Source organism: Lithobates pipiens, unplaced genomic scaffold, assembly GCF_037356315.1.
Source record: "Lithobates pipiens isolate NorthernLeopardFrog02 unplaced genomic scaffold, aLitPip1_a1.2 Scaffold_37, whole genome shotgun sequence".
Classification (NCBI taxonomy): domain Eukaryota; kingdom Metazoa; phylum Chordata; class Amphibia; order Anura; family Ranidae; genus Lithobates; species Lithobates pipiens.
The window spans coordinates 2,870,367-2,897,997 of NW_027507825.1; the positions used below are offsets into that span (position 1 = coordinate 2,870,367).

The 27,631-nt window shown below is 43.4% G+C and overlaps 1 protein-coding gene across 1 annotated transcript in view; it reads right to left on the reverse strand.

The window, feature by feature from the left end:
• Window positions 1-1,236: 1,236 nt before the first annotated feature.
• The window catches only part of GMFB (glia maturation factor beta), a 47,968-nt gene continuing 21,573 nt past the window's right edge, over window positions 1,237-27,631 (reverse strand). Inside the window, exons 2-7 of the mRNA XM_077466660.1 lie at window positions 17,186-17,282; window positions 16,559-16,608; window positions 9,987-10,038; window positions 7,782-7,862; window positions 5,568-5,641; window positions 1,237-2,665 (exon numbers count right to left, since the gene is read on the reverse strand). Coding sequence (XP_077322786.1) covers window positions 2,594-2,665; window positions 5,568-5,641; window positions 7,782-7,862; window positions 9,987-10,038; window positions 16,559-16,608; window positions 17,186-17,282 — 426 coding nt within the window. The 3' untranslated portion in view covers window positions 1,237-2,593. The remainder of the gene's footprint in view (window positions 2,666-5,567; window positions 5,642-7,781; window positions 7,863-9,986; window positions 10,039-16,558; window positions 16,609-17,185; window positions 17,283-27,631) is intronic.

Sequence of the window (27,631 nt, forward strand, 5' to 3'; positions counted from 1 at the left end):
ACACCGGCAAACAGCGCTGTGGTAATCGGTGCGACGCAGATTTTAAATAGACATCTATGCATGAACCCCGCACAGATGTCTTTCTAATTGCCCCCCAAACTCGCACAAAATTTCAAACCCGCATTTAGTGTGAACAAGGACTAAAACCTGGAAGCCGATTGGTTACTATGCAGAGCTGCACCAGATTCTGTGTGCACCAGCTTTAGTAAATCTCCCCCCTTGCGTCTAAACACGAGTCCGGTAGGAATGTATTTATTTTTTATTTTTTTAGGCCTGGCCTTCTGCTAGCTCTGCGATCCATACAGAAAATACGCATTTGCCAGTGTGAATGAGCCCCCCCCCCACTTCCATAGAGCTTCTCTGTACTCTACATATTAAATATAGACCTTGTATACAGCAGGGGTAGGTGACCTCAGCACGTCACCTGTGATGTGATGAAACTACAAATCCCATGAGGCATTGCAGGACTGAGAGCCACAGGCATGACTCCCAGAGAGGGAGAGGGATGATGGGATTTGTAGTTTCACTACAGCTGGAGTTCCAGCTCCCCCTAGTATACAAATCCATGCCTGGAATATAAAGTGGTATCAAAATACATTGTAGAATAGAATACGACGTCTACAGGGAAAACCTACAAGCTGGCAATCAGGACAAAGTCTCTGCAATGATCCGCTATCACAAGCGAGTATTTTGCACGCAACGATAATGGAATTGGTCCCTTTTCCTAGGATGTCCGATAACACTCCCATCATGTTCACTAGCAGGATATTCCATGTGCAGATCACATTGTATCACATGTTGGGTAACAGATACAGCGATGGCGCCCAACTTCTCCGCTCAGAGGCTCCCCAGAGATTAAATAAGAATTCCAGGTATGGAGAATGTTACATAGTTTCAGCTTGGACCAACTATGTATATATCGGATCCCTCCAAAAAGGAAATCATTGTGTAGACCAAGGGATATGCAATTAGCGGACCTCCAGCTGTTGCAGAACTGTTGCAGTCCCATGAGGCATAGACAAAGAACAAGCCCTGGACTGCAGCACTCTTCAGAAGACCACTTTCTTTTATTGGAAAATCACATCACAGCTCAACAAACACAGCGAACAAGGGAAAAATTGCTGACGTTTTGCACTAGCTGTAGTGATTATTCATAGCCATGACTAAGCACTACAGTTAGTGCGAAACGTCAGCAATTTTTCCCTCGTTCGCTGCGTTTGTTAAGCTGTGATGTGATTTTCCAATAAAAGAAAGTGGTCTTCTGAAGAGTGCTGCAGTCCAGAGCTTGTTTTTCGTCTGTTGCTAGTGGTAAAAGCCAGCACCTGTGGCTTCCCATCCGAAGAGAACAGTTTACAGCCTGCATGTGTGCTCCTGGAGCGGTGAGATCCCTTCTCCATCATCCCATGAGGCATAGCGAGACTCTGACAGCCACCAGCATGACACCCAGAGGCAGAGGCATGATGGGACTTGTAGTTTTGCAACAGCTGGAGGTTCCAATAATTCCATATCCCTGGTGTAGACCATGGGTGCTCAACCTGTGGCCCTCCAGCTGCTGAGAAAACTACAAGTCCCAGGAGGCATTGCAAGGCTTGACCGTTACGGACATGGGCATGATGCGACTTGTAGTTCCACAACAGCTGGAGGGCCACAAGTTGAGCACCCATGGTGTAGACCAGGGATGTGCAATTAGTGGAACCTCCAGCTGTTGCAGAACTACAATTCCCATCAGCCTCTGGGTGTCATGCTTGTGGCTGTCAGTCTTGCTATGCCTCGTGGGACTTGTAGTTCTGCAACAGCTGGAGGTCCGCTAATTGCATATCCCCTTGTGTAGACACTGCTACTACACTGCTACTACAGTGATCTCCACTAGCTTCCAGGCTCCATGCTGAGAGGCTGCCATGCTGAATTGTGAATACAGAAGGTTGGCTGTCACTCAGAGAAATAAATGCAAAGTGTTCTCTGATTGGACGAGGTACAGATCATGACATCACTGCTCTGACCTCATCCATCTGTGAGCTGTTTTTGTAAGTCTACCAGATTTCATCTTTAATAAAGCTTTGCCCTTACTAGAGGGGACCCCAAACACTGGGGGGGGGGGGGGGGGAGGGGCCTTGAGGACCAGGACTGATGTGTCACCAAGTCACAGCACAGGTATGCCAGCTGCACCATAAATAATAATAAAAAATAAAATAAAAGTATCCATACAGGATGGAAGCAAAAGGTCATTGTAGTAGAAAATCCAGAGCAGAAACAAGGAGCTCCAGTCTGGCCAGGATTAGATGGGAAACGTGTGTTAGAGGAACTACAAGTCACAGCTGGCTCCACCATCTGGTAAGGCCTGCTGGCACTTGTGGTCCCCTCCCTAGGTCAATCCCCCCACCCCCATATATCTTCCCTCTGAGCGGCTCTGCAGGCGGGGGAGGGGGGGGGGGGGTGGGCGGCTGGGAAGAAGTTAAGCCGCCGGGTTTATTTTAACGAATTCTGCACGTTTGCAGCGCAGGCGCTCAGCGAGTGGGCGGACATCTTGTCTAAAATGAGAATTAAGAAGTACAAAGGGAATACTTTGGGCTCCGACATAGAAAAATAGAGGAGTTTAGTGGAAAAAACCCAGCTTCTCGTTCAGCCATTCCTCGGTGAGATCTTCCGTGTTCCGGATCTCGAATACCTACAAAGAGAAAAAATAAATAAAATAAAAATCGTCAAAAAGATCTATTGAGTTTACAACTTTGACAGAGAAAATAAAACGTTACACGAAGAATGAAAAAAAAAAAAAAAAAAAAAAAACACACCACACCCAGCCCACATTCAACTGTATGTGTTTATATACAGTATCTGACAAAAGTAAGTACACCCCCATCAGTCACATTTTTTGTAAATCTTTTCTAGCGCCGTGGAAATGAACCACTTGCTTACTGGGCACTTAAACCCCCGCTCCTGCCCAGACCAATTTTCAGCTTTCAGTGCTGATGCACTTTGAATGACAATTACGCGGTCATACAACACTGTACCCAAATGACATTTTTATCATTTTTTTTCCCACAAATAGAGATTTCTTTTGGTGGTATTTAATTACAGCTAGAAGTTTTATTTTTTGCTAAACAAACAAAAAAAGATGCAAAATAAAAAATAAATAAAAAATCATGTTTCATAGTTTGTTATAAGATTTTGCAAACAGGTAATTTTTCTCCTTCATTGAAATGCGCTGATGAGGCGGCACTGGTGGGCACTGATGGGCTGCACTGGTGGGCACTGATAGGCACAGTTAAGGCGGCACTAATAGGCACAGATAAGGTGGCACCGATAGGCACAGATAAGGCAGTACTGATGGGCACAGATTAGGCGGCACTGATGGGTGGCACGGATGGGTGGCACTAAGGGGCACTGATAGGTACCACTGATAGCTGGGACTGATGGGCACTGATAGGTGGCACTGATAGGTGGCACTGCTGGGCACTGGTAAATGACACTGATGGGCACGGATATGTGGCACTGGGGTGCAGCACTGTTGTTGAGGCAGATTGTGGGCACTGATAGGTGGCACTGTGGGCATTGATGGGTGGCAATGATGGAGGGCACTTTTTTAACATGTAGGTGGCACTGGCAAGGGGCAGGTGGGCACTGATGAGCTGGCCGTGATCGGGACTGAAGTCCCTGTTACGGCCGCCGGTGATCGGCTTTTTTTTTTTCTCCTTGCGCTGTCAGTGCGAGGAGGAAAAATAGCCGATTACCGGCTCTGTTGTGTCACATGATCAGCTGTCATTGGCTGACAGCTGATCACGTGGTAAGGGGTCGGGATCGACCCCTTGCTCCGATCCGTGATCAGGCGAGTCTCATAGACTCGCTAATCACAGGGGGCGTGCAGGCCGCTCGTGCACAGGACGACGTCAATAGACGTCGTCCCGGCAAAGCAGGTAGCTGTCATTCGGCTATAGCGTGGATCTCTAGTGGTTAAAGATTAATTCCTTGATTAATTCTTTTGACCGGTACTCACCTCTCCGCCGGCTTCTGGGTCTTCAGGGAGTTCCATCTGAGATCCGTTGACGTCACGGACATCGACATCACCGGACTCCTCCCCTCTTCCCCCAGTGCCTCCGTCTGCTAACGAAAGGGAAGGGGGGGGGGAGGAGTCCGGTTGACGTTGAAGTTCTGATTGAACATAACGCATACGGGGGAGGAGCTACTCATGATGTCACCCTACTGCTACCCTATGGAACTAAACACGATTGGCGGCTTTACGTGCTGTGTTTTTATCATCTTTATGTGAGTAGTTTGTGTTTTGAACACAAAAATGAAATCTTATACTTAAGCGGTGAGCACTGAGATCTTTTCTTTCTACCCATGACCCGGCGTCCTTGCTGAGATCTAAGGAGACCGGAGAGAAGTTTATGGTCCGTGTTTTCCCTTCTCATGCCCCCTTGCATGACCACCTGTTTGCACAGGGGTCCATGCCAGGAGGTGAGAGTGATTAGTTAGACCCGAGGTGGAGGGATTGTCACCCTACTGTGGGGAAAAAAAAAATGACTGACATCAGTGCTACAGTTTGAATTTAAAACGTATTTGTGTGCACTGTGAGGTTAAGTCATGGATTGTGGAAACGAACTAGTGTCGTGCGATTGTATATAGTGTATACCACATTTACCACTGACTAATGCCGGCAATGCAAGGAGCTCAGCTAAAAGTAGCTGGATCTGTATGTGCCTTAAAATTAATCGAAATTAGTCGATTAAAAAAAAAAATCTATTAAATCAAAACACGAAAAGTTTAATCAGTAACAGCCCTAATCTTTTCATGTGACAACACTGAAGAAATGACACTTGGCTACAATGTAAAGTAGTGAGCGTACAGCTTGTACACTCAGTGCGGGGGACCAGCTCCTAGGCCCGCCAGCTATGGTATATGTAGACTTCCATTGTCCCACCTGGACCAACGTAACTATGCAAGAAATCTCCCATCTAAACTTCGGCTTTAAATATTTTTTTCTTGTTACAATGGACACCAAGCCCTGGTTCCCGACCTGAAACCTAAACCAATGTCCAATGTATTACCATTCTACAATACAGGACTATACCATGAAATGATACACACTCCTATGACGCTTCTCATCACTTCAAAGAAGCAGCAGAGGGCTGCAGAAGGGAGGGGCCAGCCACCGACTCACTCAGAGAAGGTCAACATTTACATACCCTGTTTCCCCCGAAAATAAGACCTAGCGTGATTGTCGGTGATGGCTGCAATATAAGCCCTACCCCCCCCCCCCAAATAAGCCCTAGTCCTTGTAGGTCTTATTTTCAGGGTAGGGCTTATATTGCAGCCATCAGCGACCATCACGCTAGGTTTTATTTTCGGGGGAAACAGGGTATCAGTAGGCCGGAGATTTGGGGGGTCTGGGAGGGGGGGGGTGTGTGTGTGTGCAGACCCTGCCTATAGGGTACATGCAGTGGATTGAGGCTTTAATGTTGGTTCTAGCACACACACCGCTACACCCCAGGACTGACCGTTTCTGGTGAATTATCTGAAATCTAATGATAAAATAAAAAAATGAAAGAAAATCACATGCAGACAATTACCTTTGTGAGTTCGGCTTTCTGAACAAGTTTGTTTTTGCTGCCGGCGTACATCATCTGCTGTTCTGGCTTGCAGCCTAGGTTAGATAAAAATAAAAATGACTTTCCAGTCATTACGCAAGGAGAAAATGACTCAATAGAACTGTAACATGAAACACACTGGCCCTGTTTTAGGTCATATGCTAATAAAGTGATAAATGTTCTCCAACCAGCTGGAGTTTCCAAAACCTCATAATTCATGCATGGTGCTCCTCACCCACCTCCACAGACTCAACCCTACTGAACACCTCAGGGGTGAGTTGGGATCATGATTACGTGCCATCTTCTCATCCAACATCAGTAGCCGATAGGGGTGCAATGGATCAACAAAAAAAAAAAAACTCACGAATCGGATCGTTCTTCGGATCAGAGTCACGGATCGGATCATTTTTCGGATCAGCAAATAATAATTGAATTTGCAAAAACCTGTGAAAATTCCACTGCCATATAGTCCCCACTGTAATATCCACAATCTCCCCCACTGTAATATTGGCTGAGCTTGGCTGGGTACAGCTGAGCATGTCTGGGTAGGGCAGAGCATGGCTGGGTAGGGCAGAGCATGGCTGGGTAGGGCAGAGCATGGCTGGGTAGGGCAGAGCATGGCTGGGTAGGGCAGAGTATTACAGAGTATTGCTGGGTATGGTATTGGCAGAGTATTGCAGAGTATTGGCAGAGTATTGGCAGAGTATGGCAGAGTATGGCAGAGTATGGCAGAGTATTGGCAGAGTATGGCAGATTATTGGCAGGGTATTGCAGAGTATTGGCAGGGTATGGCAGATTATTGGCAGGGTATGGCAGAGTATTGGCAGGGTATGGCAGATTATTGGCAGGGTATGGCAGAGTATTGGCAGGGTATGGCAGAGTATTGGCAGGGTATGGCAGAGTATTGGCAGGGTATGGCAGAGTATTGGCAGGGTATGGCAGAGTATTGGCAGGGTATGGCAGAGTATGGCAGATTATTGGCAGGGTATGGCAGAGTATTGGCAGGGTATGGCAGAGTATTGCAGCGTATTGGCAGGGTATTGCAGCGTACTGGCAGAGTATTGCAGAGTATTGGCAGGGTATTGCAGAGTAGGCTGTCAAAGAGCAGCGCTGTGGGCACTACAGATGCAGCCCCCAGCGCTGCATCCATCTGATCTCTCCCTCTCTACTGTACAGATCAGTACAGAGAGGGGAGAGAGCAAGCGGCGTCATGACATGATTCCGGTTTGTTTACAAGTGATCGCTCCATCATTTGATGGAGCGATCACATTGTAAACGGCCTGGGTGTAGAAAGATGGCCGCCACTTCGGAGCTAGGCCGAAGCCGCGGCCTTTCCTAAGGCTGTGACCTCGGAGCACTCCGCGGAGCGCGGCGTGTGCCGATCCAAGCGGGATGACCTGTTCGGATCACGGATCGGTGACGATTTGTTGCACCTCTAGTAACCAACCTCACAAATGGGCATAGACACCCCCAAAAATCTTGCTGAAAGCTTCCCTAAAAGAGTGGAAGATGGTATAGTACCAAAAGGAGGGTAATGCTATATTAATGGCCATGGTTTTGGAATGGATGTCCAACAAGCTCATATTAGGTGCGATGGGTGGAGAAACTGGAGTGTCCTTCACAGAGACCCGACCTTAACCCTACTGAACACCCATTGGGATGAACTGGAATGCCAATGGTGAGCCAGGTCTTCTCATCCAACATCAGTACCTGACGTCACAAATGGGTACAAATTCCCACAGACACCCTCCAAAATCTTCCCAGAAGAGTGGAGGATGCTAGAGTCACAAAAGGGGCACTACTCTCTACTAATGGTCATGGTTTTGGAATGGGATGTTCAATAAGTTCATATAGGGGGGTGATGGTCAGGTGTTCACAAACCTTGGGTCACATTGGGCATCGATGGGCTCGACAAATCCCACACGCCAAGGCAAGTAGAAATTGCGTCCTGGCACCTGGGCTTTTGTCAGCCAGTTCACTGTTGCAGGGACACACAATTTGTATCGCCTGACGCCCGGGACATGCAGTTCTGGGCCCCGGGTAGGTCGTTTTTCTACAGTTAGCTCTGCAGGGCTCACTTGTCAGGTGGAAGAATTCGGGCGGCTCCTCTGCCTCCCATCTGCTTCCTCACATGCAGGTAAAATGCCCCCCCCCCCCCGCGTCCCCCCTCCACTATGTACCCCGGGCTGGACTTACCTACAGGGCTGGAAAAGATGAAACACAAGGGGTACGAGACCCTTCCATCTTCATGCTGGTATTTATAACTGTACACTACGAATGTAAGCCAAGATTAAGGGAAATAAAAACAAAGGTTGATATACGGCGAGCAAGAACAAAAATATACCCACTGCTGTGGAGTCTAAAGTTAGACCCCCATACACACCATTAGACTTTCTGCAGATTTTTGTCTTCAGATTCACCAAAACCATGTAGCACAAGGGCCGGCCTGATTGCATACAAATAGAAAAACTCTTCAGGTTTGACCTCATATTATATGGTTTTGTTAAATCTGAAGACAAAAATCTGCAGAAAATCTAATAAGTGTGTATGGGGTCCAACGTTCTGCCTGTTTTCCACAGAATGCAACCCCCTCCACCCCCCATAGACCCGGCAAGCCATCACTCCACATTTACTGCATAGCCAAATCAAAATCCCCTGCGATGGGAATTCTGAAAAGTCGTCACTTCTACAAACATTAATATTCTGCGATGGCGAAGGTTCACTTTAAAAAGCACAACTCCATCCATGGGTTAACTACTCGTTATATCCAGGGCAGGGGATTGAGGAGAAAATACTTACCACCCTATTTCTTGCTCCGTCAGGGTCCTTCCAGCCTCCAAAAATGTGAGATTCGGAGTCGGTGTCATTGTATTGTGTGTGATGATGCCGAGCTTCCACCACAAACTGGAGCTTCGGGAGGAGGAGGAGAGCAATGGAGACAGCCAGAGCAGGATGGAAGGTATTTTATAGCGCCTGTTCTGGGATCTCCTAGGCAGCACAAGCAATTAACTCTTGCAATGCAGGGAGCGGGTGGGGATGCACGGCACTGTCAGGGTGTTTTGTTATCTTCATGGAGTTGGACTTTGAAATGTATTTCTACCTTGCAGTCCAAGCATATGTATGCAGGAGGCACCATCAGATACCTGCATTCAATTTAAGTTGTGCTGTGGTATACACCTGGACCCCAAAAATACATAGCACTGCTATCAGGATATAGTGACCAACTTGTGGCCACTGGAGTCATTACCTGTGGCTGAAACCAGCTCCTGTGGTCACTGGAGGCAGTGTCTGTGGCCAAAACCAATTCCTGTGTTAATTTGAGCCATTGTCTGTAGCCAAAACCAATATCTAGGTTCACTGGAGCCATTGTCTGTGGCCAAAGCCAACTCCTGTGTTCACTGGAGCCACTGTCTGTGGCCAAAGCCAACTCCTGTGGTCACTGGAGCCACTGTCTGTGGCCAAAGCCAACTCCTGTGTTCACTGGAGCCACTGTCTGTGGCCAAAGCCAACTCCTGTGGTCACTGGAGCCACTGTCTGTGGCCAAAGCCAACTCCTGTGGTCACTGGAGCCACTGTCTGTGGCCAAAGCCAACTCCTGTGGTCACTGGAGCCATTGTCTGTGGCCAAAGCCAACTCCTGTGGTCACTGGAGCCATTGTCTGTGGCCAAAGCCAACTCCTGTGGTCACTGGAGCCATTGTCTGTGGCCAAAGCCAACTCCTGTGGTCACTGGAGCCATTGTCTGTGGCCAAAGCCAACTCCTGTGGTCACTGGAGCCACTGTCTGTGGCCAAAACCAATTCCTGTGTTAATTTGAACCCTTGTCTGTAGCCAAAACCAATATCTATGTTCACTGGAGCCATTGCCTGTGGCCAAAGCCAACTCCGGTGGTCCCTGGAGCCATTGCCTGTGGCTGAAACCAGCTCCTGTGGTCACTGGAGTCATTTTATGTGGCCGGAAACCAACTCTTGTGGTCACTGGGGTGGTTCCCTGTGGCTGAAACTAACTCTCCAGTTCACTTGAGACACTTCCCATGGCTGGAACCAACTTCTGTGGTCACCGGAGACACTTCTCCTGCCTGAACTCAACGCTTGAGGTCACTGCAGCCACTTCCCATGGTCGAAAACCAATTCTTGAGGTCACTGGAGCCACTTCAAATGGCCGATGCCAATTTATGTGGTCACTGGAGCCACTTCCCACGGCTGATAGTAACTCCTAAAGGTCACTAGCTGTGGCCCACAACCCTCCTCCAACACTGGCCCATCGTTATGATGCATGGGTCATCAACTAATAAGGGATAGAGGCTTGGGAGAAGATGAGCCAGGGGCAGCAACCACAGACCTATACACACTTCAAGCACGTCTGGATTTAAACGATCCCCGCCGATCATGGGGGTAAAAAGGATATCTGGGCTGCCTTTCTGGTAGTTCATCTTTCAGCTCATCTGGAGAAATCCCCTGCTCATAGAAAAGAGAGAGAAGAGAGAAAACAGCAGCAATTAGCAGGGCAGGTCCCTGGGTGCAGTAATTGCAGAGTTGGATTGGCCCCGGGGATTTGGTGAAAGGTTCGGATAATTTAATCACAGCTCTTCATGTCTCAGTTGCACAAAAACACGCACATTGTCCTACCCATAGCATGCAGCTGCCACCCGTCGCCAACAGTGATGGAAATATTCCCCGGGCATGGCTCAGCACACCCAGGAACCGAGATATGGCTTGTAGACCCCATGGGGGGTGTTCCTGATCTTCACCTATTACAGTTACAGCCCAGTCTGCCGCCAAACACCCAAAACAGGTTTCATAACAAATTTCCCAATTTCTCTTTGGGATCAATAAAGTATTTTGTGTAAGAACAGTCAGTGCCAAACCGTAAACGGTTCCACATTTTGTTATGTTACAGCCTTATTCCAAAATTAATTAAATTCATTATTTTCCTCCAAATTCTACAAACAATCCCCCCCATAATGACAACGTGACAGAAGTTTGTTTGAAATCTTTGCAAATTTATTAAAAATAAAAAAAGGAAACAAACCCCACGTACATAAGTATCACAGGCTCCTCCCACGTACACAAGTTTCACAGGCTCCTCCCACGTACACAAGTATCACAGGCTCCTCCCACATACACAAGTATCACAGGCTCCTCCCACGTACACAAGTATCACAGGCTCCTCCCACGTACACAAGTATCACAGGCTCCTCCCACGTACACAAGTATCACAGGCTCCTCCCACGTACACAAGTATTACAGTCTCCTCCCACGTACACAAGTATCACAGTCTCCTCCCACGTACACAAGTATCACAGTCTCCTCCATCAGGTTGGATGGGGGAGGGTCGGTGCACAGCCATCTTCATATCTCTCCAGAAATGTCCAATCGGGTTCAAGTCTGGGCTGTGGCTGAGCCACTCAAGGACATTCACAGAATTGTCCCGTAGCCACTCCTTTGTTATCTTAGCTTAGCTTTGTTATCTTATCTTAGCTGTGTGCTTAGGGTCGTTGTCCTGTTGGAAGATGAACCTTCACCCCAGTCTGAGGTCCAGAGCTCTCTGGAGAAGGTTTTCATCAAGGATGTCTCTGTACATTGGTGCATTCATCTTTCCCTCCATCCTGACTAGTCTCCCAGTTCCTGCCGCTGAAAAACATCCCCACAGCATGATGCTGCCACCACCATACTTCACAGTAGGGATGGTATTGGTCAGGTGATGGGCGGTGCCTGGTTTCCTCCAGACATGACACTTGTCATTTAGGCCAAAGAGTTGAATCTTTGTTTCATCAGACCAGAGAATTTTGTTTCTCATGATCTGAGAGTCCTTCAGGTGTCTTTTGGTAAACTCCAGGCGGCTGTCATGTGACTTCTACTGAGGAGTGGCTTCCGTCTGTCCACTCTACCATACAGGCCTGATTGGTGGAGAGCTGCAGAGATGGTTGTTCTTCTAGAAGGTTCTCCTCTCTCTATAGAGAAACGCTGGAGCTCTGTCAATGACCATCGGGTTCTTGGTCACCTCCCTAAGGCCCTCCCCCCCCCCCGATCACTCAGTTTGGCAGAGTGGCCGCTCTAGAAAGACCCCCGGTGGTTCCAAAATTCTTCCATCTACAGATGATGGAGGTCACTGTGCTCATTGGGACCTTCAATGCTGCAGAAATGTTTCTGTCCCCTTCCCCCGATCTGTGCCTCCATACAATCCTGTCTCCGAGGTCTACAGACAATTCTATGGACTTCATGGTTTGGATTGTGCTCTGACATGCACTGTTACCTGTGGGACCTTCTATAGACAGTTGTGTGCCTTTCCAAATCATGTCCAATCACCTGACTCTACCACAAGTGACCTCCAATCACGTTGTAGAAACATCTCCAGGAGGATCAGTGGAAACAGGGGGGACAATTCTGAGTGTCATGGGAGGAGCCTGTGATACTCTTGAACATGGGAGGAGCCAGTGATACTCTTGGACATGGGAGGAGCCTGTGATACTCTTGGACATGGGAGGAGCCTGTGATACTCTTGGACATGGGAGGAGCCTGTGATACTCTTGGACATGGGAGGAGCCTGTGATACTCTTGGACATGGGAGGAGCCTGTGATACTCTTGGACATGGGAGGAGCCTGTGATACTTATGTGCATGGGATTTTTTTTTTTTTTAATTTGCAAAGATTTCAAAACAACTTCTTTCATGTTGTCATTATTGGGGATGTTTGTAGAATTTGGAGGAAAATAATGAATTTAATCCATTTTGGAATAAGGCTGTAACATAACAAAATGTGGAAAAAGCAAAGTGCTGTGAATACTTTCCAGATACGCTATATACACACAAACACACACACAAAGTTGTGCGCAAAAGTTTGCCTCCCCTGGCAGAAATGGTAAAATTTTGGCAATGATCTGCCTTTTATTTTCGAATCGTGATGATATGAAGCCATTTATTATCACATAGTTGTTTGGCTCCTTTTTAAATATTAAAGACAACAGAAATCCCCCAAAATGGCCCTGATGAAGAGTCGTTCTCTGGTGACGTGGATGCACTGAGCAGGCTGGATACCGAACCACGGGGAGCAAAAAAAAAAAGAACCAGGGTTGTCCCGATACCACTTTTTTTTTTTTTTTTTTAAGACCGAGTGCAAGTACCGATACTTTTTTCAAGTACTCGCCAATACCGTTTTTTTTTTTAATGTCATGTGACAGTGGCACTAATATGCAGCACTGATGACGTGTGGACTGTGTCAGTAGTTTTTAATTTTATATTTATTTACAATTTTATTTATTTTATACAATGCTTTTATTTTTTTTTATTTTTTTGAAGGGGGCGGTTTTTGTTTTACTGGACAGTGTCAGTGGTTTTTTTTATTTACATTTTTTTATTATTTTTACAATTTAACCTTTTCAATATTTATTTATTACAATTCTTTTTTTTTTTTATAAAATGTAATTTTTTTAAATATTGTTTTTGTAGAATTTTTAATTTTTTTTATATAAAATTTCATTTTTTTTTAATAACTTTTTTTTTTAGAATTTTTTTTTTTTATTAGTCATGTCGGGGGTGGCTTTGGAGAGATATCAGGGGTCTCAACAGACTGCTGACATCTGGCTTTTGAGACATGGAAAGGGACTGAGGACACAGATTCCCCAGTCCCTTTCTGTGCCTTAGCACCTCAGCCTCAGCATTGAAGATGAATGGACAGGAGACAGCGGCTCCTGTCCATTCATAAACCGAAGCATCGTAACACAGAATACAATGCTCAGTTATGATTGGACCGTCAGTGATCACTGACTCTGCTTTCTGAAAAGGAAGGAGCCGGTAAATTACTTATTTACTGGCTCCTTCCTCCGCTCTCCATCCTGACAGAGTACAGGAGTGGGTGGAGGAGCACGGAGGGGGACTGGAGAAGGCTATGGAGAGGGACAGTTAAGGGTGCGGCGCTGGGGAGGAGTTACAATCACCGATCTCCCTGTATAGATTTCAATACAGCAGCTGAAAGCTGCGGGAGGGAGAGGAGGAGAAGCAGCTTTCAGCTGCTTTATTGAGATCTATACAGGGAGTTTGTAACTCCTCCCCCAGCACCACACTGATCACCCCTGAATGTCCAGGTATCAAATTAAGCATCGGAGTATTCGCTGTACAAGTACTCGGGCAAATGCTCGGTATTGATAGTTGGTAGTGATGTACTAGTATCCGTACAACCCTAAAAAGAACTGTCCAAAGACCTGCATAACAAGGTAATGGAACTTTATAAAGATGGAAAAGGATAAAAAAAAAAAAAAAAAAAGATATCCAAAGCCTTTAATATGCCAGTTAGTACTGTTCAATCACTTATTAAGAATTGGAAAATTCAGGGATCTTTTGATAGCAAGCCAAGTTCAAGGAGACCAAGAGAGATTGCAGCCACAACTGCCAGAACTGTTAAGGATACAAAGAAAACCCCCCACAGGTAACCTCAGGAGACATACAGACTGTTGGTTGTTGCAAGGAGCACAACACAAAGATATCTGAACAAAAAAAAAAGAGCTGCATAGTTAAATTGCCACAAAGAAGCCTTCACTCCGAATTGCAGTGCGGCAGAAGCTGCGAGGCGTGTCAAGGTGTTGTCGGCCATATTGCAACCGGGCTTTTTTGTGGCAGCGACGCAGTAAAGGCTTCTTTCTGGCAGCTCGACTATACAGCTCCTTTTTTTCCCCAAATATTGTCGTATTGTGCTCCTTGAGGCAACCACGTCGTCTTTTTCCAGAACAGGCTGCATTTCTTCCGAGGTCACCTGTGGGCTCTTTCTATCCTGAATAATTCTTCTGCTAGTTGTGGCTGCAATCTTTCTTGGTCTACCTGAATGTGGCCTGGTATCCAGAGATCCCTGAATTTTCCAATTCTTAATAAGTGATTAAACAGAACTGACTGTCATATTCAGGGCTTTGGATATCTTTTTATATCCTTTTCAATCTTTGTAAAGTTCCATTTCCTTCTTACGCAGGTCTTTTGACAGTTCTTTCCTGCTCCCCATTGCTCAGTATCTAATTGCATCCATGTGAGAACTAACAACCTGAGGTTACCTGTGGGGTTTTTTCTGTATATCCCGAACAATTCTTCTGGCAGTTGTGGCTGCGATCTTTATTGGTCTACCTGACCATGGCTTGGTATCAGGAGATCCCCGAATTTTCCACGTCTTAAAGCAGTAGAAAAACCCGCTTTGTGATTTCTCGCTATGAGGTAAGCCTATAATGAGGTTGTAGGTAAAATGAACATCTCCTAAATGTGCCCTGCTTAGGAGAGATTGACCCGGGATACTGCTGGTGACGTCACCGGCGCTCTGAAGGTCTGCCAATACCGCGTCGTTACATATTAGGTGAGGTTAAAAAAAAAAAGACACAAGTCCAACCCATGTGTGTGATTATATGTCAGTATTACATTGTATATCATGTATGTTGTGTGATTATATGTCAGTATTACATTGTATATCATGTATGTTGTGTGATTATATGTCAGTATTACATTGTATATCATGTATGTTGTGTGATTATATGTCAGTATTACATTGTATATCATGTATGTTGTGTGATTATATGTCAGTATTACATTGTATATCATGTATGTTGTGTGATTATATGTCAGTATTACATTGTATATCATGTATGTTGTGGTCATTCAGGTGATTAGCTAATAGTTTCTTGAAACTATCGATGCCCCCCACTGAGACCACCGCCTGTGGAAGGGAATTCCACATCCTTGCCGCTCTTACAGTAAAGAAACCTCTACACAGTTTAAGGTTAAACCTCTTTTCTTCTAATTTTAATGAGTGGCCGCGAGTCTTATTAAACTTCCTTCCACGGAAAAGTTTTATCCCTATTGTGGGGTCTCCAGTCCGGTATTTATATATTGAGGGGTCACCAGTCCGGTATTTATATATTGAGGGGGTCACCAGTCCGGGATTTATATATTGTGGGGTCACCAGTCCGGTATTTATATATTGTGGGGTCACCAGTCCGGTATTTATATATTGTGGGGTCACCAGTCCGGTATTTATATATTGAGGGGTCACCAGTCCGGTATTTATATATTGTGGGGTCACCAGTCCGGGATTTATATATTGAGGGGTCACCAGTCCGGTATTTATATATTGTGGGGTCACCAGTCCGGTATTTATATATTGAGGGGGTCACCAGTCCGGGATTTATATATTGTGGGGTCACCAGTCCGGTATTTATATATTGTGGGGTCACCAGTCCGGTATTTATATATTGTGGGGTCACCAGTCCGGTATTTATATATTGAGGGGTCACCAGTCCGGTATTTGTATATTGTGGGGTCACCAGTCCGGTATATATATATTGAGGGGTCACCAGTCTGGTATTTATATATTGAGGGGTCACCAGTCCAGTATTTATATATTGAGGGGTCACCAGTCCGGTATTTATATATTGTGGGGTCACCAGTCCGGTATTTATATATTGTGGGGTCACCAGTCCGGTATTTATATAATGAAATCATATCCCCTCTCAGGCGTCTCTTCTCCAGAGTGAATAAGTTCAGAGCTCACAACCTTTCCTCATAACTAATATCCTCCAGACCCTTTATTAGCTTTGTTGCCCTTCTTTGTAGTCGCTCCATTTTCAGTACATCCTTCCTGAGGACTGGTGCCCAGAACTGGACAGTATACTCCAGGTGCGGCCGGACCAGAGTCTTGTAGAGGGGAGAATTATCGTTTTATCTCTGGAGTTGATCCTTTTTAATGCCAATATTCTGTTTGCTTTGTTAGCAGCAGCTTGGCATTGCTGAGCCCATCATCTACTAGGACCCCCAGGTCCTTCTCCATCCTAGATCCCCCCAGAGGTTCCCCTCCCCCCAGGTCCTTCTCCATCCTAGATACCCCCCAGAGGTTCCCCTCCCCCCAGGTCCTTCTCCATCCTACATCCCCACCCCCCCCAGGAGGTAACCGCCCCACCCCCAACAAATCCAAAATCCAGGGACTGGCAGTGATCAATGACAGCACTGACCTCATGCTCCTCTTCCAGCACCACAAGACGTCGGTCTTTGTCTATTTTCACTGCAAAACAATCAGAAGACACAGAATCAGCAGTTGACCCCGGACAGCACATCACACGGAACTTCAGAGAGATATAAAAGTCACAGATTAATATATCAAATGTATTATTTATTTTTTTTAAATACAAGAGGTAAGTAGCTGAATGTGACCCGGGATCAGCCCCCTGCAACCCCCTGTACAGACCGGGAGACAGAGAAGCAGCACAAGGAGCCAATCAGGTCATGCGCTGAAAAGAAGCATGCCGATAGGAGGAGAGATCAGAGTGATAAAAAGATGAGCTCATCAATGTGCTGCTTCTCCTTCCACTGCTCAGTCACAGTCTGGGGGGAGATTTGCGGATCCAGCACAATCTGAACTCAGAGGACGTGCATGTTAATCAGGCCAAAATCACCGGGGTATGTAAACTTTTGATCGGGGGCATTTGGGTAGTTTCTGTTGTGATTATGATATAAAAATAGTAAAAACATTCGATTGATTATAAATGTCTTCAGCCAAACACCAACTATGAGTGAAAGAAGTATAATATGTATATATACACACAGGGACATGCAGGGGTATATCATCGGGGGTCACTCACTGATAATGGCGGCATTGTTGGTCTCTTTGCGGAAACGAAACTTTTTCAGCTTCTCCACCAGTTGCTCGTCCACCTCACACACAACCAGGGACTCGCTCTGCGGGACGAGGACACACATGAGGAACTCGCACTGACAAATATTATAGAAAAATGATTCATGTCGTTCTTAGAATTTGTGCTGGGACAAGATCGAAAAAAAGCCCAAGGAGTTGCGGTTTGATTTTACTGCAACGCGTGGGGGCGGAGTCAACCATTTGTAAACAATACTACAAGTCCTGTAGTGTAGGCGGAGCCGTGCAATGTTTGTAAACAATACAAGTCCTGTAGTGTAGGAGGAGCCGTGCAATGTTTGTAAACAATACAAGTCCTGTAGTGTAAGCGGAGCAATGCAATGTTTGTAAACAATACTACAAGTCCTGTAGTGTGGGCAGAGCAATGCAATGTTTGTAAACAATACAAGTCCTGTAGTGTGGGCGGAGCAATGCAATGTTTGTAAACAATACTACAAGTCCTGTAGTGTAGGCGGAGCCATGCAATGTTTGTAAACAATACAAGTCCTGTAGTGTAGGCGGAGCCGTGCAATGTTTGTAAACAATACTACAAGTCCTGTAGTGTAGGCGGAGCCATGCAATGTTTGTAAACAATACAAGTCCTGTAGTGTAGGCGGAGCCGTGCAATGTTTGTAAACAATACTGCAAGTCCTGTAGTGTAGGTGGAGCCGTGCAATGTTTGTAAACAATACAAGCCCTGTAGTGTGGGCAGAGCAATGCAATGTTTGTAAACAATACTGCAAGTCCTGTAGTGTAGGCAGAGCCATGCAATGTTTGTAAACAATACTACAAGTCCTGTAGTGTAGGAGGAGCCGTGCAATGTTTGTAAACAATACAAGTCCTGTAGTGTAGGAGGAGCCGTGCAATGTTTGTAAACAATACAAGTCCTGTAGTGTAAGCGGAGCAATGCAATGTTTGTAAACAATACAAGTCCTGTAGTGTAAGCGGAGCAATGCAATGTTTGTAAACAATACAAGTCCTGTAGTGTGGGCAGAGCAATGCAATGTTTGTAAACAATACTACAAGTCCTGTAGTGTAGGCAGAGCAATTCAATGTTTGTAAACAATACAAGTCCTGTAGTGTGGGCGGAGCAATGCAATGTTTGTAAACAATACTACAAGTCCTGTAGTGTAGGCGGAGCCATGCAATGTTTGTAAACAATACAAGTCCTGTAGTGTAGGCGGAGCCGTGCAATGTTTGTAAACAATACTACAAGTCCTGTAGTGTAGGCGGAGCCATGCAATGTTTGTAAACAATACAAGTCCTGTAGTGTAGGCGGAGCCGTGCAATGTTTGTAAACAATACTGCAAGTCCTGTAGTGTAGGTGGAGCCGTGCAATGTTTGTAAACAATACAAGCCCTGTAGTGTGGGCAGAGCAATGCAATGTTTGTAAACAATACTGCAAGTCCTGTAGTGTAGGCGGAGCCATGCAATGTTTGTAAACAATACTACAAGTCCTGTAGTGTAGGCGGAGCCATGCAATGTTTGTAAACAATACAAGTCCTGTAGTGTGGGCAGAGCAATGCAATGTTTGTAAACAATACTACAAGTCCTGTAGTGTAGGCGGAGCCGTGCAATGTTTTGAAACAATACTACAAGTTCTGTAGTGTAGGCGGAGCCATGCAATGTTTGTAAACAATACTACAAGTCCTGTAGTGTAGGCGGAGCCATGCAATGTTTGTAAACAATACTACAAGTCCTGTAGTGTAGGCGGAGCCATGCAATGTTTGTAAACAATACAAGTCCTGTAGTGTGGGCAGAGCAATGCAATGTTTGTAAACAATACTACAAGTCCTGTAGTGTAGGCGGAGCCGTGCAATGTTTTGAAACAATACTACAAGTCCTGTAGTGTGGGCGGAGCCGTGCTGTGATACACCGCCTGTGGTTGCAACGCTCTGCAGGCTTAATTACAAAAATGTAATAAATATACATTTTAGGTTTCATTATTGCGGGTGCAGGTATTATTTATTTGCAAAAGGTGCCTTTAACGTTGCAGCAGAGAACTAGCATTGCTGGCCTGTGCGTGTTCCTAGCTCTGAGGTAGGGGGTGCTCCCTTGAAACGCGTCAGCTGTACATCATGTTCTGTGCATGTCCATGTATTGTTTTTATGGCCTTTTGTCAGTTGCATTTTTCGAGTACTCACTTTTATATAAAACATTTTTATTATGAAATTATCTCTGGTAATGCCCTGGGTGTGCGCCTTCCATTTCTGTTTTTCTTGTAGTCGCAGAGTTATGGCCGACGGTGACAAATTTCCTCCGGGCATCTAAACCTCAATAAGTCAACTCCCTATGACAAGGAAGATCCCCTTCTGGTAGGACGGTGGAAACCAATGGGGGTGGGTAACGGTTGCAATATTTTATGTCACACGGCATTTGCACAGAGGTCTTTCAAATGCATTTTTTTGGGAAAAAAATACACTATTTAAAAAATAAAAATAAAATAAAAACAGTAAAGTTAGCCCATTTTTTTTTTCGTCCAAAAGTTTGACTACCTGTTTTTATTTAATATATAGGTTTTTTTTTTTTTTTTTTTTTAATCTAAATCATACATACAAGTAAACTGATTGGAGGTTTGTTTTGTTTAATAAATGTTTAAATGTAAGAAATTTTCTGTATCACTTATGAAGGCCGCTTTCACACTGGAGCGGGCAGGCGTTGATGGTAAAACGCAAGTTTTAGCGGCTCTTTACCATCATTTTAGCGGTGCTATTTGACTGCTAGTGAGGCACATATAACCCAGCTAGCGGCCGAGGAAGAGGTTAAATGCGCCCATGAAGCACTGCTGCCAAATCGCATTGCATGTGGTGCCCATTCATATCAATGGGCAGGAGTGGTGGGGGAGGGGTATACACCACTCCAAACGTGCTGCTTGCAGGACTTTTTTTTTTTAAGATCCTGCCAGCGCATCGCCTCGGTGTGAAAGCGCTCTGTCTTTCACACAGACTGCAGGGGAGCCAATTTGCAGGCACTTTACAGGCGCTATTTTTAGCCCAAAAGCGCCTGAAAAACGCCCCAGTGGGAGAGGTGTGTTAGATCAAGGGGGATTAAAAAAAAAAAAAAAATAATAAAAAAAGGAAAAAAATAAATAAATAAAATAAAAATCGGCCTAACCTATCGGCCCAAAAAAATCGGCATCATATATCGGCCGCCATGATTTTTAAATATCGGCATCGGCATCGTCCAGAGAAAAACCCATATCGGTCGACCTCTAGTACCTACCCTGCGTACCTACCCCGACAAGTTTTTTAATTTTAACCGGATGTCCATTGTCACATTTGATCTGCTCTTAGAAAAAGTACGACCTGGTCTGACATTCGTGGACACCAATATGAGAAACAGCGTGTCACCAGAGCAACGTCTGTTGGCAACGATCAGGTATGTGTATATATTTATAAAATATATTTATCTATAGATGTACAGATGAATTTTTTTTCTCTGTCCTTTATTTAAAAAAAAAAAATAATGTCTATTTATAGCAAATTATCCAATTTTTTAAAATATCTAAAATTTTCTTGTGGCAATTTTTAACATGTTTTCATTATTTCTAATATAAAACAAATATTAAAATAGTTATTTATTTATTTCTTTAATCTTAATATATATGTTTTTATTCATTTTTTCTAGTTTCAAATTGTTTTATTTAAAAGCAAATCTATGTTAATTAGATTTTTTATAATTGTTTTAAATTTATTTTTTAATATATTTTTATCGTGAAATATGTACTGATTAATATATTTTAATTCTTTGCTGCTGTATATGGTAGTATAATATTTTTTAATGCCTTATTAAAATATACAGAATTAACAATAACCACTAACCCTAACCCCTAACAGCTAACCCTATCCCATACACTAACCCTAAACAACCCTAACCCTAATCTAACCCTTAGGCTAGGTTCACACCATAGCGATGCGGGAACGCCGCGAATCCGCGGCGTTTTCCCGCATCGCATGCCTCCCACCGGCAGTTCACACTGCCCTATGCGGACTGCTGGGAGTGTCAATGAAATCTTAATGACACCCCCAGATCCGTCCGCATATCGCAGTGCGATCTGCTGACTCGCACAGGAATCGGATCGCATGGTGTGAACACCCATGCGATCCGATTCTGCTGCGGACCAAAAAAAGGGTCCCGTGCGAGTTTGTGGCGGGAGCGATGCGAATTCAGCCATACTATCTGTATACTATCTGTATGGCTGAACTCGCATCGCACAGAGATCGGATGTGATTTGCACTGCAGTGCGGTGTGAATCACATCCGGTTCTCGTAGCCGCAGCAGTGTGAACCCAGCCTCAATCCTAAACAATAACCCTAATGCAGTGTTTCTCAATTCCAGTCCTCATGGCCCACTAACAGGTCATGTTTTCAGGATTTCCCTCAGATGAAACAGCTGGGGTAATCACTAAGGCAGTGAAACTGATCAAATCACCTATGCAAAATAATGGAAAGCCTGAAAACATGACCTGTTAGTGGGCCATGAGGACTGGGATAACCACTTACCATAACACCCAACCCTGATGACCAAATTACATTGCTGCAGATGGTCACAGTTGACTTTGAGGCCATGCATCTCTGATGCAGAAAAGTGCATGACATTTTGCGATCCAACTTTGGGGCCCCCTATCTCGGGGTCACTTAGCGATAGGATATGTTGTAGTGCTAGTTCCACTGTGTCTGCATACCGAATTTGGGGTTCCTGGCAATAATTGGCCCCAAGATATGGGCCCCCGAATTCGGGCCACAAAATGTCATTCTCTGATGCAGAAAAGTGCATGACATTTTGCGACCCGACTTTGTGGCCCCCTATCTCGGGGTCACTTGGTGATAGGAACCCCAAATTTTCATATGTTGTAGTGCTAGATTCACAGTGTCTGCATGCCAAATTTGAGGTTCCTGGCATTAAGTGGTCCCAAGATAAGGGGCCCCCAAATCGGGTCACAAAATGTAATTCTCAGATCATATTTCTGAGTTTTCAGGTCCAAAAAATTGGGTTCCTTTAAAAATGCATATAAACGCAAACGTGGGTGCCGCGTTTAGCCACGTTTGGCGTCTGAAACGTGGAAATTTTTGCGTCTGAACCCATTTTTTTGCTTCTGGAACAACGAGGTTAAACGCAACTGCATAAAAACGGCAAAAAACGAGACTGTGTGCATGGACACATAGGATAACATTGAATGAGTTCAGGGGCAGTTGAAAAAAGTGTCCAACTGCATCTGAACGCGCGTTTAACTGCGTCTCGTGTGCATGAGGCCATAAAAAGGCCGATTTAGAACTACAGCGCGACTTGGAAATGACTTCTGTAATTGAAGTCAATGTAAGTTGCTGAGTCTTCATAGAAGAGACTCTCTGGGCTCCTCTCTCCTCTCTGGGCTCTGCCAAGAAAAGAGCAAAGAGATACAATGTTTGCACTTCTGAATGAACGAACTCATCTCTGTGTGTAGAAGTTCTCAGTTTAACCATTTAAAGCGGAGCTCCACCCTAAAGTGGACCTTCCGCTCATTGGAACCCTCCCCCCCTCCGGCGCCACAATTGGCACCTTTCAGGGGGGGAGGGGGGTGCAGGTACCTGTACAGTACAGGTATCTGCACCCACTTCTGGGATAGCTCTCTGTGGAAAGGGGCGTACATCTACGCCCCTTTCCGAAAGTCCCCCGCTGCCTGCTGGGAAACACACAGATCCCAGAGACAGCGGGTCCGTCCTTATTGCGCAGCGCGACTCGCGCATGCGCAGTAGGGAACCGGGAAATGAAGCCGAAAGGCTCCACTTCCTGATTCCCATACCCAAGATGGCGGCGGCAGCACCCGAGAGACGATCGAGAGATCGGCTTCGGGTGCCGACATCGCGGGCGCGCTGGACAGGTAAGTGTCACTATTTTAAAAGTCAGCAGCTGCAGTATTTGTAGGTGCTGGCTTTTAAAACAAAAAACAAAAAAAACGGCGGAACTCCCGGCGGACTCCCGCTTTAAAGACTAAATCACTTGTTGCTTACAAGTAAAAGTCCTGTATTTTCTGCCAGGAAATCATTTAGACCCCCAAAAAATGATATATATTTTTTTTAGCAGAGATCCTAGGGAATAAAATAGCGGTTGTTGCAATATTTTATGTCACACGGCATTTGCGCCGAGGTCTTTCAAATGCAATTTTTTGGGGGAAAAAAAATACACGAAATGATTTAAAAAAAAAAATAAAAAAATAAACCTAAAACAGTAAAGTTAGCCCATTTTTTTTTTCGTCCAAAAGTTTTGACTACCTGTTTTTATTTTATAGGCTGCTTCCACACTGGAGCGGGGAGGCGTTGATGGTAAAATGCTGCAAGTTTTAGCGGCTCTTTACCATCATTTTAGCGGCGCTATTCGGCTGCTAGTGGGGCGCCTATAACCCAGCTAGCGGCTGAAGAAGGAGGTTAAATGCGCCCCGTGAAGCGCCGCTGCCAAATCGCATTGCATGCGCTTCGGCAGCGGTGCCCATTAATATCAATGGGCAGGAGTGGTGAAGGAGCGGGGTATACACCACTCCAAACGTGCTGCTTGCAGGACTTTTTTTTTTTTTTTTTTTTTTTTTAACATCCTGCCAGCGCATCGCCTCCGTGTGACAGCACTCTGGGCTTCCACACAGACTGCAGGGGAGCCGTTATGCAGGCATTTTACAGGCGGTATTTTTAGCCCAAAAGCTCCTAAAAAAAATGCCCCAGTGGGAAAGGTGTCTGTTAGGTTTTATGAGATGAAGGGAGATTTAAAAAATAAATAATAATTAAAAAAAAAAAAAAAAAAAAAAAAAAAAAAATCGGCCTAACATATCGGCCACAAAAAAAAAAAAAAAAAAAAAAAAAATCGGCATCATATATCGGCCATCGGCCGCCATGATTTGTAAATATCGGCATCGGCCAGAGAAAAACCCATATCGCTCGACCTCTAGTTTTTTTTTTTTTTTGGTGCTTTTTGCAGAAACTACAGTTCATTTCCATGGTTTCCTATGGGAGACGTTCACACCTGTGCTTATTTTCAGCCGCTGCGTATTTGAAAAGGGTCAGGGACTTTTTTTTTAATGCAAAACTGTGCTTTTTTTGGGCTCAATATACTTCAATGGAGAGGCTGCAGAAAGGCATGCAATGCGTCTTTGTGTTTTTTAATCTGCCCAATAAATTGGCCCAAAAAAAAAAAAAAATGCAAAGACTTAAACCGCAGCAAAATCACGTGTGCAAAAATCAAAAAACCGCACAGCAAAACACGGCAGAAACAGATCGAAAGCAAACTGCGTAGGTGGGTACCGAGCCTTACATGCTGGCCACATGGATCAATTTTCAGACGAGAATATTCATGAGAAAAATCTTTGTACATTCGCTGAAAGAATGTTTGACATTTTCACTTGTTTTTAACATTCTGGTTTTAAAATGAATGTGATTTCTGAACGAAAACCACAAACACCGCCTGAAAATTCCTTCTGACCGAGAAGTTTTCTTTTATTTCCAAATTTTCCTCTCACTCTGGTTGAAAATGAACGTTGATTTGACCCCACGAACGATTAGAAAATCAAACGAACGTTCTTAAAATTACATTTTTTTTTTTTAAAAGGCGTTTGTTTTGAAAAAAAAAAAAAAAAAGATCTCCGAGTCTGATATTTACCAGATTCACCCTTTAATAGTATATCCAGTATATCTCCTCTAATAGTATATCCAGTATATCTCCTCTAATAGTATATCTCCTCTAATAGTATATCCAGTATATCTCCTCTAATAGTATATCTCCTCTAATAGTATATCTCCTCTAATAGTATATCTCCTCTAATAGTATATCTCCTCTAATAGTATATCCAGTATATCTCCTCTAATAGTATATCTCCTCTAATAGTATATCCAGTATATCTCCTCTAATAGTATATCCAGTATATCTCCTCTAATAGTATATCCAGTATATCTCCTCTAATACTATATCCAGTATATCTCCTCTAATAGTATATCTCCTCTAATAGTATATCCAGTATATCTCCTCTAATAGTATATCCAGTATATCTCCTCTAATAGTATATCCAGTATATCTCCTCTAATACTATATCCAGTATATCTCCTCTAATAGTATATCTCCTCTAATAGTATATCCAGTATATCTCCTCTAATAGTATATCTCCTCTAATAGTATATACAGTATATATCTCCTCTAATAGTATATCCAGTATATCTCCTCTAATAGTATATCTCTCCTCTAATAGTATATACAGTACATCTCTCCTCTAATAGTATATCCAGTATATCTCCTCTAATAGTATATCCAGTATATCTCCTTTAATAGTATATCCAGTATATATCTCCTCTAATAGTATATCCAGTATATCTCCTCTAATAGTATATACAGTATATATCTCCTCTAATAGTATATACAGTATATATCTCCTCTAATAGTATATCCAGTATATCTCTCCTCTAATAGTATATCCAGTATATCTCTCCTCTAATAGTATATCCAGTATATCTCCTCTAATAGTATATCTCCTCTAATAGTATATCCAGTATATCTCCTCTAATAGTATATCCAGTATATCTCCTCTAATAGTATATCCAGTATATCTCCTCTAATAATATATACAGTATATCTCTCCTCTAATAGTATATCCAGTATATCTCCTCTAATAGTATATCTCCTCTAATAGTATATCCAGTATATCTCCTCTAATAGTATATCTCCTCTAATAGTATATACAGTATATATCTCCTCTAATAGTATATCCAGTATATCTCCTCTAATAGTATATCTCTCCTCTAATAGTATATACAGTATATCTCTCCTCTAATAGTATATCCAGTATATCTCCTCTAATAGTATATCCAGTATATCTCCTTTAATAGTATATCCAGTATATATCTCCTCTAATAGTATATCCAGTATATCTCCTCTAATAGTATATACAGTATATATCTCCTCTAATAGTATATCCAGTATATCTCCTCTAATAGTATATACAGTATATATCTCCTCTAATAGTATATCCAGTATATCTCTCCTCTAATAGTATATACAGTATATCTCTCCTCTAATAGTATATCCAGTATATCTCCTCTAATAGTATATACAGTATATCTCTCCTCTAATAGTATATCCAGTATATCTCCTTTAATAGTATATCCAGTATATCTCCTTTAATAGTATATCCAGTATATATCTCCTCTAATAGTATATCCAGTATATCTCCTCTAATAGTATATACAGTATATCTCTCCTCTAATAGTATATGCAGTATATCTCCTCTAATAATATATCCAGTATATCTCCTCTAATAGTATATCCAGCATATCTCCTCTAATAGTATATCCAGTATATCTCCTCTAATAGTATATACAGTATATATCTCCTCTAATAGTATATCCAGTATATCTCCTCTAATAGTATATACAGTATATATCTCCTCTAATAGTATATCCAGTATATATCTCCTCTAATAGTATATACAGTATATATCTCCTCTAATAGTATATCCAGTATATCTCCTCTAATAGTATATCTCCTCTAATAGTATATACAGTATATATCTCCTCTAATAGTATATCCAGTATATATCTCCTCTAATAGTATATACAGTATATATCTCCTCTAATAGTATATACAGTATATATCTCCTCTAATAGTATATCCAGTATATATCTCCTCTAATAGTATATCCAGTATATCTCCTCTAATAGTATATCCAGTATATATCTCCTCTAATAGTATATACAGTATATATCTCCTCTAATAGTATATCCAGTATATCTCCTCTAATAGTATATCCAGTATATATCTCCTCTAATAGTATATACAGTATATCTCCTCTAATAGTATATCCAGCATATCTCCTCTAATAGTATATCCAGTATATCTCCTCTAATAGTATATCCAGTATATCTCCTCTAATAGTATATACAGTATATATCTCCTCTAATAGTATATCCAGTATATATCTCCTCTAATAGTATATCCAGTATATCTCTCCTCTAATAGTATATACAGTATATATCTCCTCTAATAGTATATCCAGTATATATCTCCTCTAATAGTATATCCAGTATATATCTCCTCTAATAGTATATCCAGTATATATCTCCTCTAATAGTATATACAGTATATATCTCCTCTAATAGTATATCCAGTATATCTCCTCTAATAGTATATCCAGTATATCTCTCCTCTAATAATATATCCAGTATATCTCCTCTAATAGTATATCCAGTATATCTCCTCTAATAGTATATCCAGCATATCTCCTCTAATAGTATATCCAGCATATCTCCTCTAATAGTATATCCAGCATATCTCCTCTAATAGTATATCCAGTATATCTCCTCTAATAGTATATCCAGTATATCTCCTCTAATAGTATATCCAGTATATCTCTCCTCTAATAGTATATCCAGTATATCTCCTCTAA